This window comes from Colletotrichum aenigma, assembly GCF_013390185.1.
Source record: "Colletotrichum aenigma strain Cg56 chromosome Unknown KSG_Cg56_contig06, whole genome shotgun sequence".
Taxonomy (NCBI): Eukaryota; Fungi; Ascomycota; class Sordariomycetes; order Glomerellales; family Glomerellaceae; genus Colletotrichum; species Colletotrichum aenigma.
Window position 1 is genome coordinate 1,462,099 of NW_023500912.1, and position 14,214 is coordinate 1,476,312.

A 14,214-nucleotide genomic window follows, 5' to 3' on the forward strand; every position below is an offset into this window, starting at 1 on the left:
AGTCGGAAAACCAGGCATTCCCTTCACTCAAGAGGTTGCAGCAATACCGAAGAAACAGTCTCGGCTTCTTATGAGCTCACCGAGTCACGTCGCCCTTCCCACTATCAGAGCTCCCTTGACCGGGCCCTGGACTTATCGTTGTCGCGATGATAGGGTCAAGATAAGGCAGCAAAGCCAAGCGATAGGGGGGGCCAGGGTCTTGCTGTGGTGGCCCAACAGTTACAACTAGGAACAGCTTTTGCTGAATTCGTAACGTATGCCCCGGCAGTATTATCGGCGGGAGCAATACCGTTTAGACGACTGTCAACGGCCTTTTCTTGCGCTGTTCACAGCGTCTTATCGCCTGTCCGCGTCGGAGGTTATTCTGATTGCCGACCGTGTCGGCTCCGTCGCAAAGCGTTGTGATTCGGCCAATCTGCGGCACTGTGAAGGCTCCCAAGACTCGTTATCACAGTCTGCTCCCATCAAGGTGCGATCGTCTCAACACCAACCAGAAAGGAGCGATAAGCTTACCTCCCGGCTTTCGGGGTCCCTGTCCGAGGCGGCCCTTGAAGATGTTGCGCCTCTCGATGTGTGAAGCTCAATCACGCCAGATACGCGGTGCAACCAACCCCCAAATTTCTCAGCCCTGTGACCAGTTTGACGCGCGGTTGAGGGGCGATTGAGGCTGGCGATTATTTCAGGGCAGAGTTTGGAGTCATCGGCGCTCGGCGATATCAATCGTGAATTGAGTTGAGAGAATTAGGGCTAGTCGGAATCGCTAGACGCGTCCCACTTCGCGCTTGATACAGCGCGTCTTTGCTACCCGTGGACGTTGAATAGACAAGATTCTCTCAACCGACTTGTCTGCCGTGAGAAACATCTTGACCACGTCCTTTTTTAACACATCACAAGATGCGGGGATATTCGCTGGAACAGCCCTTTTCGGCTCGGGGTATTCATCCGGTGCACTAACGACGCCTAAATCTTTCCCGCCCGTGGTGTCTGTTTGTCTCTTCCCTGTAGCGCCAAGGTACGTCATTGACTCACCCATTCGCGGCAAGAAAACCAACGAACGCCGCCGTCCGTCTTTGGCGCGCTTCTTCAACGAAATCGCCTTTGACGGGGTCTTTGACGGTTGCAAACCAGCCAAAGGACGGCTTCGGACTCATCTTTAGCGCGACCACCTCCGCAGTCTTCTGCGCCCAGACACCTGTATCGGCCTACATTTGCCCACGGGGTTTCAGGCATCATGCGAGTCTCCGCATCTCCATCGTTCCTGTGATCGATAAATATGCAGCTTTATCACTGCCGGGACTGGATAATGATACCCCGGCAGCCTGGTAGCAACAGACAAGACGGGACGGATGCCCAGCGCTGAGTTTCCCGGGCCGCCGTCTTATCTTGCCGAGACACCCACCCCCCAGCGATTGACCCCAAATCGTGAAATGGATCCCCTGGGCCCCCCTCACAGTCTCCGCGGCGCCGTTCTGGCACTGTTAGCTCGCGCTCTAGTCGTTTCCCCTCGCAAGATGCACGATCTCGGACGATGCGTCCCGAGTCCATCACCGATGACCGGTGCTGTATTGCGCCATGAGGAGGATTCTTATGCCCCCGGTAGCCGCGCATGCTTGTATTTAACAACTTTGACGTGTCTCGGTGCGCGCGTTGAAGAATCTCTCTTATCGTGAACTGTCTTGCACACTCGAACTTGCGCGCCGCGATACGGAAAATCGTTACCGAATTTAATACGACATCATGGGCAGTCTTAAGACGGAAGGTTCCGCTCCCTGGGAATTGGCTGGTGCCAAGAAGCGCGAGGCCCTCGCATCATCGATCCCCTCAGAATGGCGCATCCCGCAGGACCTGCTCCCTCCAGAGTTCCAGGAGGACGTCACGGGGTGGCCTGAGACATCGGGCTGGTTCACCCCGAAAGAGCTTGTCATCACCGAACTCAACGCCGCTGAGCTTCTTCCCAAGCTTGCGTCTGGAGAACTCAAGTCTATCGACGTCACCAAGGCTTTTTGCAAGCGCGCTGCGGCGGCGCATCAACTGGTAAGTCTGAGATTGCGCGTGTGGACATAGAATCAACTGGCGCTGACATTCGCGTTCAAAAGACAAACTGCCTCTCTGAAACATGCTTTGACCGCGCCTTCGCAACGGCACAGGCTCTCGATGAGCACCTGGAGCGCACCGGTAAACCAGTAGGACCTTTCCATGGATTGCCGATCTCGCTCAAGGACAACTTCAATCTGAAGGGTTTGGACGCCACTGTAGGAATCGCCTCATACGTGGGTAGCCCGGCCGAGTACGATGCTGCGCTGGCGACACTGTTGGAAGAGGCTGGTGCCGTGTTCTACGTCAAGACGAACGTTCCTACAGCGATGATGATCGCCGAATCGGTCAACAATGTGTTTGGAAGAACTGTCAACCCGAGGAACAGGAATCTCACTAGTGGTGGAAGTTCGGGTGGAGAGTCTGCTCTGATCGTGATGAAGGGCAGCCCTTGGGGCATCGGCACTGATATTGGTACGTCTCGACAACTTTGGCGACTCCTTTTTCGTTGTGATTGCTAATCAGCATTTTTCAGGTGGCTCCCTGCGCATTCCTGCCGCGTGCACCGGCATCTTCACCCTCCGCCCCTCATTCGGCCGCTTCCCCACTCTCGGCTGCCGATCCGGCATGGGCGGCCAAGAAGCAGTTCAGTCCGTCAACGGCCCGATGACCCGAACGATCACCGACCTCGAGCTTTACAGCAAGACAGTCGTCAACCGCCAAACGTGGCAATATGACCCTCGCTGCGTCCCAATCGCGTGGAGAGATGTCGAACTCCCCAGCAAGCTTAAGATTGCTGTCATGTGGAACGACGGCATGGTCAGGCCGACTCCTCCCGTTGCACGCGCCCTCCATGAGACCGTCGAGAAGCTCAAGGCAGCAGGTCACGAGATTGTTGAGTGGGACCCGAAGGACCAGAAGGAGGGACTGAGTCTGCTTGACCGCATGTTCGTCGCGGACGGCGGTATTTCCATCAAGAAGGAGTTGGATAAGACGGAAGAGCCGTGGAGGCCTGAGATGGCAGCCTACTCCAAGGCAAAGGAGCTCGGCACATATGATATGTGGCAACTTCACCTGCAGAGGACGGCGTTCCAGAAGAGGTACCTCGATCGGTGGGTTGCGGCGGGCATTGACGCTATCTTGTGCCCTACAACGCCATTTACAAGTGTCAAGAACGGCACTTTCAAGCATGGTGAGTTGTATCCTTTGACTAGAAGTGAGAAAAAGGTGCTAACAATGATGCAGTGGGATATACCGGTGTCTACAACGTGCTGGATTATTCTTGCGTGTCTTTCCCTACTGGCTTGTCTGCGGATAAGAGTGTGGACGCACCCAGCTCAGGAGACACGCCGTTGGGACCGGTCTGCGAAGCAGTACATGCCGAATGTGAGTACAATAAAAACAGAATCTCATCTATCATCGCTAACCACTATTGCAGACAACCCGAACGATGTTCATGGAATGCCAATCAGCTTGCAACTTGTTGCTAGACGCCTAGAGGAAGAGAAGGCAATCGCCATGGTCAAACAAGTACTAGAGGTTATTTGAACAGAGTCAATAGACAAATAGAATAATACGTCTTCATTATCGTCAACTTCGAGGTGACTTTATCCCATATGTGTGAGTTGCGAATCCGCAAGCGTCCAAGAACGCTTGAAAAAAGAAAGAAAAAAGAAAAGGGGTAACTCCAAGTGAAGATAACCACCACCCAAGTTTCAGTTTATCTTGACGTGAAGGATTCAATTTGTTTTAGTAACAGAAACCGATTCTTGCGTAAGTTTGTTCTTAAATACGCAAACTTAGCATGATTGGGAAGCAGGAAGCTTTCAAAGTTGCCTGGCGTTTCATGAAATATACAAGCAATTATTCCTTCATGAAGGAACCCAGGGATAGACCTCATCATAGCAACAGAGCAACCAGCTAACTTGCGTCTAAATGCATTGCATCCCCATGTAGAGGTCATACCATTGGAAAATAAGGTTGGTTTTTGTACACGCAGGGAAATGCATGAATCCATATTATCGACGTCCGGGCTCTCTAAACCTACATCTGGTGCATGGAGGTTGCACATGGTGTCATTTGGTTGCTTGGCAGGTGCTACCTTTCACGCCATCAGTAATCATTGTTAACAGACTTAGTGAACATGTCTCACGGAACTATTCAAAAGTACTACATGCCATGCATGTCAGAAGCCTTGCAGCAAACTTGGTGAACCCTCTCGATTTGGATAATAGCCCTAAGATGAAGACAGATGAAGGCCTTATCATTTGCTTGCACCGAAAGCGACGTGAAAAACCTGTAAACATTGCTGATCTGCGTCCTTCAATTGTGCCACGCAAATTGTTTTTAGTCTTCATGGAGACATAAAACAACATTTCTACGGTCGCAAAATGTTGTTAATAAATAATAAGGCGTCAGCGCCCGTGGCATGATCTAAGGCAAAACAGATGAGATTGAAGCGAGCCATTGGCAACTATTCGTCATTTCAAAAATCTGGTTCCCTTGTTCCTCCCCTCGCAAACGATCCAGCGAACCGGGGGTCATGCGGCCAAGACGATTGATGCACCTGGCCAAGACCCTTGGCGATCACATCCCGCCAGCCAAGGATCTTGGCTGCCCTTGGCTGGACTGCCATCTTCAACCCACAATGCAGGATGCGGACCTAAATTGAACGTCATTTGAATGTTTCTCTTCTTTTTACAATACACATCGTGGCTTTGGAGTCTTGGAACAAGTGAAGATGGATTTTCTGAGTCGTCGGCTCCAAATATGATGATAGGACGAGCAACAAGAGCGGATCAGCAGTTGAAAAATGGTGGGGGTGTTCACTATTTACCTCAGTGCAATCAGTGCTATGATGGACAAGCTTCCTGAGTCGGTGACGGCGAAGCGCCGACATGACATGATCCTCAGGCTCTCGCTCCTATCCCATCTCAGTTTCCTTTCTGGTATGATCGGCCGTTCCCGAACTGCTAAAAACATCGCTCAAGTGGACCTACGCCGGCTGTGCTTTCACTGCTGGCCTGTCCCCTCATCTGACTAGGATCATTGATGGCCGAGGTTCATCCCATTTCACCGCTCGCCAATTGCAGCCCATCTCGAGGACACGTTCAACATTTAACCCACTCGTCCAAATTGCAAGTTATTGCTCTGTTCAATGCGCTCTTTGCCCGCGAATACAAGCAACAGTGAAGTCTACATGTCGTCCTGGCGAGATAGAAACATAGGCTACAGCGTCCACTCAAACGGGGCACATCCGAGCAGTTCGTTGCCTCGGTATCTCGTCGCTATTCCCGGGCCCGCGCCGGGAGCTACCGCAATTAGGTTTACGTAGCTTTCGACGGGAATACTGAAAAAATAACCTTGATTCAAGTGCACTGATAACGGACATCGCCGCAGAACCCCAATACTCCGCCTGTTTGCGAATATCTTATATGTAATCCATGCTAATGATTCGACCGCTGGTCCCTGGCTCCCTGCCCCTGGATATTACCCCATGGCACCTACCATTTTTGAGATGAACCGCCGCAATGAGCCTTCCTAACTTGCTTAGCGGAAAGCGTGGAACCACAACATAAACACCCAATTGCTCCTCTTCCCGTGCTCCCGTCTCTTCTCTCCGCCCACATGCCGACATCACAAGATGCATCACTACCCACCCCACTGATTTGCTTGGTTGCCTTTCCCATGCATGCTACCCACGGTGCGTCCGCACCTCCTCGTCCTGGCTGGTCTTTCCGAAGCTTTTCTTGAATAAACTCATGCTTGGCCCATATGTCTTGCATGAGGGTACCCTTGATTCGTCTCCTTCCAAAACAAGCTTAGATTGCATCGGCCTTACGATTCTCAACGGCTGAGAAGCTGCACCATGGTGATTTTCAACGTGGATTCACCTCCTTGACGTGGCAATGCCTCCGGTATGCCTTATCTGCGCCCATATTCGCGAACGGCTGTTGAGACTGCCAAGAATGGGGAGCATCGAGTATATATAGCGAAGCAGTTTTCGCTCAACATCGTGTTCTTTTCTTGTCTCTCCAGCCACCGCTCGACACTCCAGTCCATCGATCAACATGGTTGCCAAAGCCCTCTCCGTCGCCCTCCTGGCTGGTGCCGCCTCGGCCACCTGCCCCCTCTCGGTCCAGATCTCCAACTCTGATGCCCACGTTGTCAGCGTCGCTGTCACCAACACCGGCTCCGAGACTCTCCAGGTCTTCAAGGGCAACACGGTCTTCAGCGACCATGCCACCAAGGATCTCCTTGTGACCGATGCCGGTAAGTTCACACTCCAATCCGACGATTGGCAGATTGTTACATGCAGGACATGAACTAACTCGACACAGAGGGCAACGCTCTCCCCTTCCAGGGCATCTACGTCAACTACAAGCGCCAGGGCCTTGACGCCAGCGCTTTCCAGAAGATCGATGCTGGCGAGACTGTCACCGTCTCCGTCAACGCCGCCAAGAGCTACAAGCTCGAGGGCATCGACGAGGCCAAGATCACCGCCATCCAGGGCTTCCGCTACGCCACTGGCGCTGAGGCTCCTGCCGACTTCAAGAGCCTCGCCTCTTGCGACGATGTCACCTCCGGCGAGGTCGCGGTCACTCCCGACCAGGCCGTTGTCGCCGAGCAGCACATCTCCCGCCGCAACAGCGCCACCCGCTCCCGCGTCGAGAAGCGCTCCATCACCTACTCCTCTTGCTCCGCTTCTCAGACTTCCGCTCTGAAGACCAGCGTCAGCAACGCCATCTCCATGGCCAAGGCCGCCTCCACCGCTGCTGGCACCTCTTCCTACTACTACACCACCTGGTTCAAGTCCACCTCCGTCGTCTCCAAGGTCCAGACCATCTACAACGACGTTGCCGGCGTCCAGACCACCTCCCCCAAGATCTCCTGCACAGACACCTACAGCGACTGCACCGACGGCTCCGCCCTGCTGTACACCGTCCCCGACGACAACGTCATCGTCCCCTGCCCCAACAACGGCTTCTGGGGCTTCCCCGAGCTTGCGTCTCAGTGCTCCGGCGACGACTACGACCGCGCCGGCAGCATCCTCCACGAGATGACCCACTTGTACGGCACCGGCGATTACGGCTACGGCTACGTCGCTGCCCAGGCTCTGTCTGCTACCAGGGCTGCCGCCAACGCCGACACCTACGAGATGTACGCTGAGAGCGTCCGCCTCGGTGGCTGCACCGTCGGCTAAATCTTTGCGACTTACGAATTTCACGAGATCAGAGGGGGTGTGGTGACCGGATGGGAGGCGCGAGGTTGACGGTACTTGAGTGCCTCGCTGAAGGGCTCATCTGGGTGGATTCGTGTAGTTAATCTGTTCTCGCCTTCAGTTACATATTTTGAAAAACAATGGAGCATTTGATGATTATACTCCTGACCTTCCGATTGGTTTTCCCGGTGCATGTTACACAGGCGACAAATCAGGCTGTGTGCCAAGTGAATGCCTTCATGTGCCCACTTCAGATCACCAATGAGATAATGATTCGTGGAACTTGGTTGCCTGACCCATTTATCGCTCGTAGCCTGCTCGCCTTCGAGCCTGATTACTTTTGCAGCTTTCTCCGCACAAGGGAAACAATTTCAACGATTTTACCTACTGCTTCTAGGTACCTACTCCAGCCAAGATGGCTTCTGTCACTAAGCTTTGCGAGTACTGCTCTCTCATCGACTTTAGCTATCTCCGCAATCCTACTGCAGCCGAGATCGACTCTCTCAACGCTGGTGAAAGGCCTACTGAGGACCGATTTCCTCTCAAATTTGGCCAACCCATCGATGGCGACCCGAGTTGGACCTTGGGTCGCGCGGACCGAATCCGTGCCTCGGCGGACACTTGTGTCTTTTGCAAAGCTGTCAAAAAGGTCCTTATTCAGTATGAAGATGAGCTGACAACATTGGAGGCAGTTGGCTTGAAGGATCCTTTGTGCTATGCTACATGTGACATTGCCGGGGCCTTACAACCTCCGAAGGGTACTGCTTGGGAAGGAGCTAAGCCCGGAGAGGCGAATCCGGAGTTTATCATGAGACGTCTGGCGATTTACTTCATTCCTTTCGACGAGAACAGCACGAACGGACTAAACCCTGGACGCGTGGGTTTCAAGGAGGCGTCTTGGAAGCGGATATTTCACTGCTTTCAGACGTATGATGCCGCAAGATCGCAGGATTCCTTCGAAGTGGAAACCTTCTTTGGAGGCCCTCATAACCCAGGCGACATCCTTTTTGCGGGGAGAAAGAGGCCATCTAAGGTGGACATGCGTCTTCCAATTCAATGGGTTAAACATTGCAAGGAAATGCACACCTCATCGTGTGGTTCTGCACAAGTGGAAGATCGAGACGAAGATCAAGACGGAGATGTAGGCTCCAGGTCAGTGTGTTACGTTACAGCGCAAGTTCTCATCAAAGACTGACCTGATATCGAAGCCTTTTGTTTGTCTTTTGTCTCGCAATCGCAAGGCTTTGGCGCAACCTCTTCGCAAAACTATATGTTGCAAATATTCCTGGTTATATGCCACTGTTTCGCCTCATAGATGTAGAAACGATGGCAATTGTAGAACGCAGAAACGTACAGCTCAAAAGTCTGAACTACATGACTTTGAGCTATGTGTGGGGAAAAGCCCCCCAGAAAAAGATGTTATTCAAGGCGAATCGCAACAACCTACTAAAAAAAGACTCGCTAAAAGGCAACCTCTCTCAAACCATTGAGGACGCCTGCAAATTCACGAAAGACATGGGGACTCGGTTCATATGGGTAGATGCTCTCTGTATCATTCAGGATAGCGATGAGGACAAAGCAGTGCAGATCGGCAAAATGGCGGACATATACGCCAATGCCCTGCTCACCATCATTGCTGCGAGCGGCAAAGACTCTCACGCCGGTTTACCTGGCATTTCAACCGACCGAAAGCGAATGCAGAAGGAAATTACAATACGAACATCAACATCCGAGGAGGAGATATCCCTATTGTCTACATTGAGCCATACATCGAGCCGATTTTCAAACTTCAACTCGGAGACGACGTGGTCCTCTAGAGGGTGGACATTGCAAGAACGAGCCGTCTCACGAAGGAGCATAACGTTTCTTGACGAGCAAATCACCTGGGCTTGTTGCGAGTCACACTGGAGTGAGGAGACCAACTCGGAGGCCTCTGCAGTTGTTTCGTGGTTCAACTTGTCAGGTTCCGAATCCTATCTCAATTCGGCATACAGAGACCGGTACGCGTCTGAGATTGATGGTGATCAGATGTGGCACAAGCTGCATCGTCTCGCACGTGACTATTCGAACAGAGAGCTCACTGGGGAAGGTGATGCTTACAATGCCTTCTCAGCTATCATTCAACAGGCACAAGAGATTTCAGGAGAGCAATTCTTATGGGGCCTTCCGACTTCAAGATTCGAACTCGGCTTATGCTGGGAGCCAAACTTGGAGGGGGTGAGAAGGCGTTCAGCCCTGACTACTCTACCGACGACATCTCTTAAGAAGAAGGTCCCGTTCCCCAGCTGGAGCTGGATTGGCTGGAAAGGCCCTATTGGGCTGACGATTGAAGATCGCCATGTTGAAGCCGGGTAAGCTCTGCCAGGAAAACCAATGGTCAAAATCGCTGACGAAAACAAAGGCTGGATCCCGTCATTTCTTGCTACATCATGAGACGCGAACCATTGAGACTAGTTCAAGTCCGCCTCTTGTTCTTGGATAATCCTAAAAACCCACCTGTCGCACGTGGAAGCTCTGCAGTTTCCCGTGACATGATCAAGAATCACTACCCTGATTTGACGACTGAAATACTCGATAAAATACCAGAGGATCAGATTTTGTTTTTCTGGGCTGAATCGGCGCGTTTTCGGGTGACCGAACCGATCAAGTCAGACCTTTGGCAGCCTGGCTGGAACCCGCTTGAAAGAAACCAACATGCATACTACGTCCAGCACATCATTAACTCCGATGGCAGGGTAGTTGGCGAAACTGGCCGATGCAAAGAAAGTTTTGCTGTTGGTGCAAGTAAGAGTGAAGACTACGAGTTTGTAGTCATCGCAGAAAACACAGCGCCCCCAGAGTTTGAGAAGAAGCGGGTTGCATTGCAAGTTGCACGCAGACCCGACGGAGTCGCATACCGCATCAACATTGCCGAGATCAGTCAAGTTGGGTGGGAGAACGCAACCGTGACTCATGGGTTGATTGCATTGGGAAGCGAGGAGGGAGTAGCGTAGAAACATGGGGAGCCTTGACCACGGGAGCGAGAATATTGACTCTGGTGGAGGACTGCAACGCGAATCGCTCTTGACTGATTTGTGGTGCGGGATGATGATCATAGAAAAGCCAATTTACGCCGGCATCGCTGAGAACGGGATAAGAGAAAGTGTATGACTGAAATGATCGCAGCCAGTGTTCTCGAAATTCGTCAACGGTCTCTCTCGACCTATTGTTGCTAAGTCATTATGTCCTCTCCCTCTTTCAGGATGCCTCGGTCAACATGAGCATTACACAACGCGCTGTCATTTTCATCCTATGTAAGCTTGTTTTTGTCTACACGGAGACCGACACCTCTTCGATCATAGCTCTCCACTCCTCCCACATGGTCTCCGCATAAGTCTCGTTCTGCAACACCTCGAGACCGGTCAGTGCTAGAATCTTGGCAGTCTGGATGGCTGATTCGTGGGCAAAGTCCTAGATTTTGATTAGCGATCTCACACACGTTGTGTTTCTCAACAAAAATAAAAACGTACCGTTCCGGCGAGCTCTCGGAAGCCAGCGTTATGTACGGGAGCACCTCCACCAACGGGGAAGCCAACTTGAATAGCCGGAAGGAACCAAGACACGTTGCCCTGTATACCGCAGTTCAGAAGATGTCTTATTCAACACATGCGGTATATGAATGTACCTGATCAGAGGACGCGGAGGCCCCTCCATCTCGACGTGAGTCTTCAGGTGAAGATACGGTGAAATTGGCCGTCTTCGGGTCATTGGCCGGGTCAAGGTACTTCATCTGGTGTTGGTAGAAAGTGCTTGCAAGTTGGAAACTGGGGTTCTGGTCCCAGTAGTCTTGGAATGGAGTGATCTCCACAGTAGTGTTCGTCCCGTTGCCGGACGCGTACAGGATAGACTGCACCTGGTCGAGGACAACGTCGCGTCGTGGTCTGACAGTCAGTCAACGGCAAGGCTGAGAGGAATGGACACTGATGGTAAACCTACCTGGTGTTTCCTCTCACACCCCACTGACTTTCAATGTAGTCCGGAATGATATTTGCCACGGACCATCCCTTCGTGACAACATGATGGATTCTGTCAGAAGGTTGAAGTTGCTGGCGGAACAGCCCGGCCATCTGATAAGCAGCAACGAAGCCGTCCAGAGCATTCTGACCAGCCCACGGGGCTGCGGCCGCATGTGCAGCAACTATCATCGAGCCACGGTAAGCGAGATTCATCAACAAGAGCTTAATGTAGCGGTCACTTGCCTCCAGTCCAAGAGACGTTACCACGCCAAGAAGCCAGAGTTCTACCCCAAGCAGCATAGTCGGAGTTTCCTGGATGAGCCATCAAGCTGCAATCAAGGCCGTTATACGCGCCAGCCTCAAGCATTTTCACCTTACCACCACCCCCTTCCTCGGCAGGAGTACCTAGAAGACTGTAATATCACTGTCAATTCACGATTCCGAGTGGAGGGGAAGTGTACTCACACCACCGAACCTTTCACGTTACCGTTCTCTAGTGCATCCTTCACACCGATTGCCGCTGCAACACCGACAGTGGCGATGAGGTTATGCCCACAAGCGTGTCCCAAACCTGGAAGAGCGTCAAATTCAGAGTTAAACGACACGGCACGTCCTTCACCGTTGGAGAACTCGGCTCTAAAGGCGGTGCTCAGGTTGTAGGCGCTGCGAGTGACTTTGAACCCCTGCTCTTCGAGGAAGTCGGTGAGAACCTGATGTGCGTGGACTTCTTGGTATCCTATCTCCGGATTCTCCCAAATCTTTGTGATTCTGTTAGAAAACATAGCCCGAGGGGTTCTCTTCGGAATCGTAGCCTGTTGACTATCGATGTCTCACCTCCGTATTGAGGGTTCTCAGACCATCATTTCGGGCGTCAATGGCAGCAAAAACTTGATCCGCTAGCTCTTGGCAATTGACGCACGTGTGTAGGAGAGTGCTTGACGCGAGAAAGACGACTGTGGATTTCAGTAAAGACCGCATTATTACGATATCCAAGCTACCGGTGCCAATTTCCAAGTTGAGAGACAAGGCATGATCGTCAAGGATGCAATAATCAACAAAATAACAGCGTGGGATTTAAGTTGTAACTTGCGTCGCTCATGGTCAATTGTTACACTCCGATATCGTATCAATGGGGTTCTTGGCATATGGGGTTGATAGGTCTTGGCAACGACACTGTATTCGTAGGAAACGCCCTGTTACCCCGCAACCTAGATGTAGTTGAGTTGACCTGCTAAATCAATCCTAGGTAATGTTACCAGATTGTAGGCTTCAGCCGACAATCGGACGAGTTGCCCGCGCCTTGAACTAGCCGATAGCTCGGGTATTTGCAATGCTACTTCCTATGTCGCAATTCACTCTCTGAATACCTTACGTAGATGTGAATTTTGATCGTTGCAAAGAGAGTGTGTCCTTGGCTCTTCAATGCCGGCCCGCTGCCAAGCTTCGGCAATATTTGTCCGGTCCAGCCTCGGTCCTGGTTCTCCTATCCGACTGGTTTCGTTATAAACCACGCAATTGTCGGTTTTCCTCACTTAGCATTCAATCGTCGCCATAGTACAAATCTTCTGGTTTTCTGTATCACGCATCTCCCTGGAGTAAGGTAGGTCTTTGTAAAGCATTCAAAGCAAGACTTCGAGCTAGGGGAGTGGGGAGATGATTTAACTGCGTCTCTCCATGGAACCAATATAGGACGTACAAGTTACCTAACTAAAGATCTTGACTTTCAATTCACCATCCATATGATTATATCGAAATTCATGCTTTCATGTAGTCGCTTTTCGTTGAACTTGTTGTCTTTTGATCTCTGACCATATTTCCACGCGGACCTTTCTGTTGACGGCTCCTTGTAAACCTCCCATTATCATACTGGCGGTTAACCGCTTGAGACCCGGCATGTTTTCTTCGAAATTATTCCTGCACGGAATGGGATACCCAATCCCACCCACCAAATAGACGAACCATAGCCGTCTGCTGATGTCTCGATTTTGACCCAAACTCAGACGAACAGAATGCGCTCCTTTCTTTTGTGGAGACTTACTTGGCTATGAAAGGTGATGAGATCTGCAAGTCCGGTTCGCGCCCTTAGCTCATTTCAGTATCTGCCTCGTCGGTCTGGCTTCCAGAAAGTTGTACGTCTCATTAACAAGTTTGTCGTGCATGCGAAACCTCCATGCCTAACGAGTGAACATTATTCTACATGTACAAAGATACACGAGAAAACCTAGTATTCTTCACTCAAACGTATATTACTCAGAAGCAAGAAAAGCGTTGTGTGGATACTACATTATCAGTTAGTGCGAGGCGATGTTCCGCTCCTGTCTGTCTAAAAGGTCGGTAGCCGGAAGCATGATACGAGGGGTTGACGGTGACTTGAAAACAACACGTTTGCGTGAAGTGGGAAAGAGAATCGTCATAATTAGCAAGAATCACTTTTGCGTCGTTGGAAATCAAACTGAACCTGCCTCTCTGTATCGATTTATGTTCTCAGGCCCTGATTGCTGAGCTCTCGCAGGCTCCATCACAGCATCCACGCCGCCAATCACCACGCATCGACCAACGAGCCCCAAACATAGGGGGCTTTCCCAAGGGATAAGGCCAAGCAAAAACTCACTGCCAGGGCAGAATTAAATCAGCTGCTCAGCCCTGGGATGAGCCGCTTTGATGTCCCGTGGCGGTGGGATCGGCTGGTCGTATTCATGGGTGCCAATGCAATGCCAAGGGCCAAGAGCAGTAGCAGGACGACGTTGACGCAGACTTGCCAAGCAATGTCTCGAAACCTTGTCAAAACATACGCAATGGAAATGAGGGAAAACCGTGGGACATTCGGATAAAGTGCGATTACTTTCCATAAACTTTGCTGAAGTCTATGCAAACATTCGTCCAACCTCTCTGCTGTCAATCTTCAACTTCCGAATCATGAAATTCCAAACAGCCTTCCCGTCATCAAAGGCTTTGTTCATTATC

At 51.4% G+C, this 14,214-nt stretch overlaps 4 protein-coding genes across 4 annotated transcripts; 3 read left to right on the forward strand and 1 right to left on the reverse strand.

Annotated features, from left to right (window-relative positions):
* Positions 1 to 1,737: 1,737 nt before the first annotated feature.
* Positions 1,738 to 3,582, forward strand: amdS-4 (Acetamidase; the record flags this gene model as incomplete). Its single annotated transcript, XM_037324687.1, has 5 exons — positions 1,738 to 2,034; positions 2,097 to 2,508; positions 2,570 to 3,226; positions 3,280 to 3,420; positions 3,473 to 3,582. 5 exons carry the CDS (start codon positions 1,738 to 1,740, stop codon positions 3,580 to 3,582), a joined length of 1,617 nt encoding a protein of 538 aa, XP_037176184.1.
* Positions 3,583 to 6,104: 2,522 nt separating this feature from the next.
* Positions 6,105 to 7,237, forward strand: CGCA056_v009441 (Neutral protease 2-like protein; the record flags this gene model as incomplete). The annotated part of the gene is made up of 2 exons (XM_037324688.1): positions 6,105 to 6,306; positions 6,375 to 7,237. 2 exons carry the CDS (start codon positions 6,105 to 6,107, stop codon positions 7,235 to 7,237), a joined length of 1,065 nt encoding a protein of 354 aa, XP_037176377.1.
* A 433-nt stretch (positions 7,238 to 7,670) lies between these two features.
* Positions 7,671 to 10,248, forward strand: CGCA056_v009442 (uncharacterized protein; the record flags this gene model as incomplete). The annotated part of the gene is made up of 3 exons (XM_037324689.1): positions 7,671 to 8,407; positions 8,464 to 9,606; positions 9,657 to 10,248. 3 exons carry the CDS (start codon positions 7,671 to 7,673, stop codon positions 10,246 to 10,248), a joined length of 2,472 nt encoding a protein of 823 aa, XP_037176378.1.
* A 316-nt stretch (positions 10,249 to 10,564) lies between these two features.
* PM20D2 (Peptidase M20 domain-containing protein 2) lies at positions 10,565 to 12,228 on the reverse strand (the record flags this gene model as incomplete). Its single annotated transcript, XM_037324690.1, has 7 exons — positions 10,565 to 10,705; positions 10,765 to 10,863; positions 10,920 to 11,175; positions 11,231 to 11,432; positions 11,515 to 11,663; positions 11,716 to 12,008; positions 12,085 to 12,228. 7 exons carry the CDS (start codon positions 12,226 to 12,228, stop codon positions 10,565 to 10,567), a joined length of 1,284 nt encoding a protein of 427 aa, XP_037176379.1.
* Between the last annotated feature and the right edge of the window lie 1,986 nt (positions 12,229 to 14,214).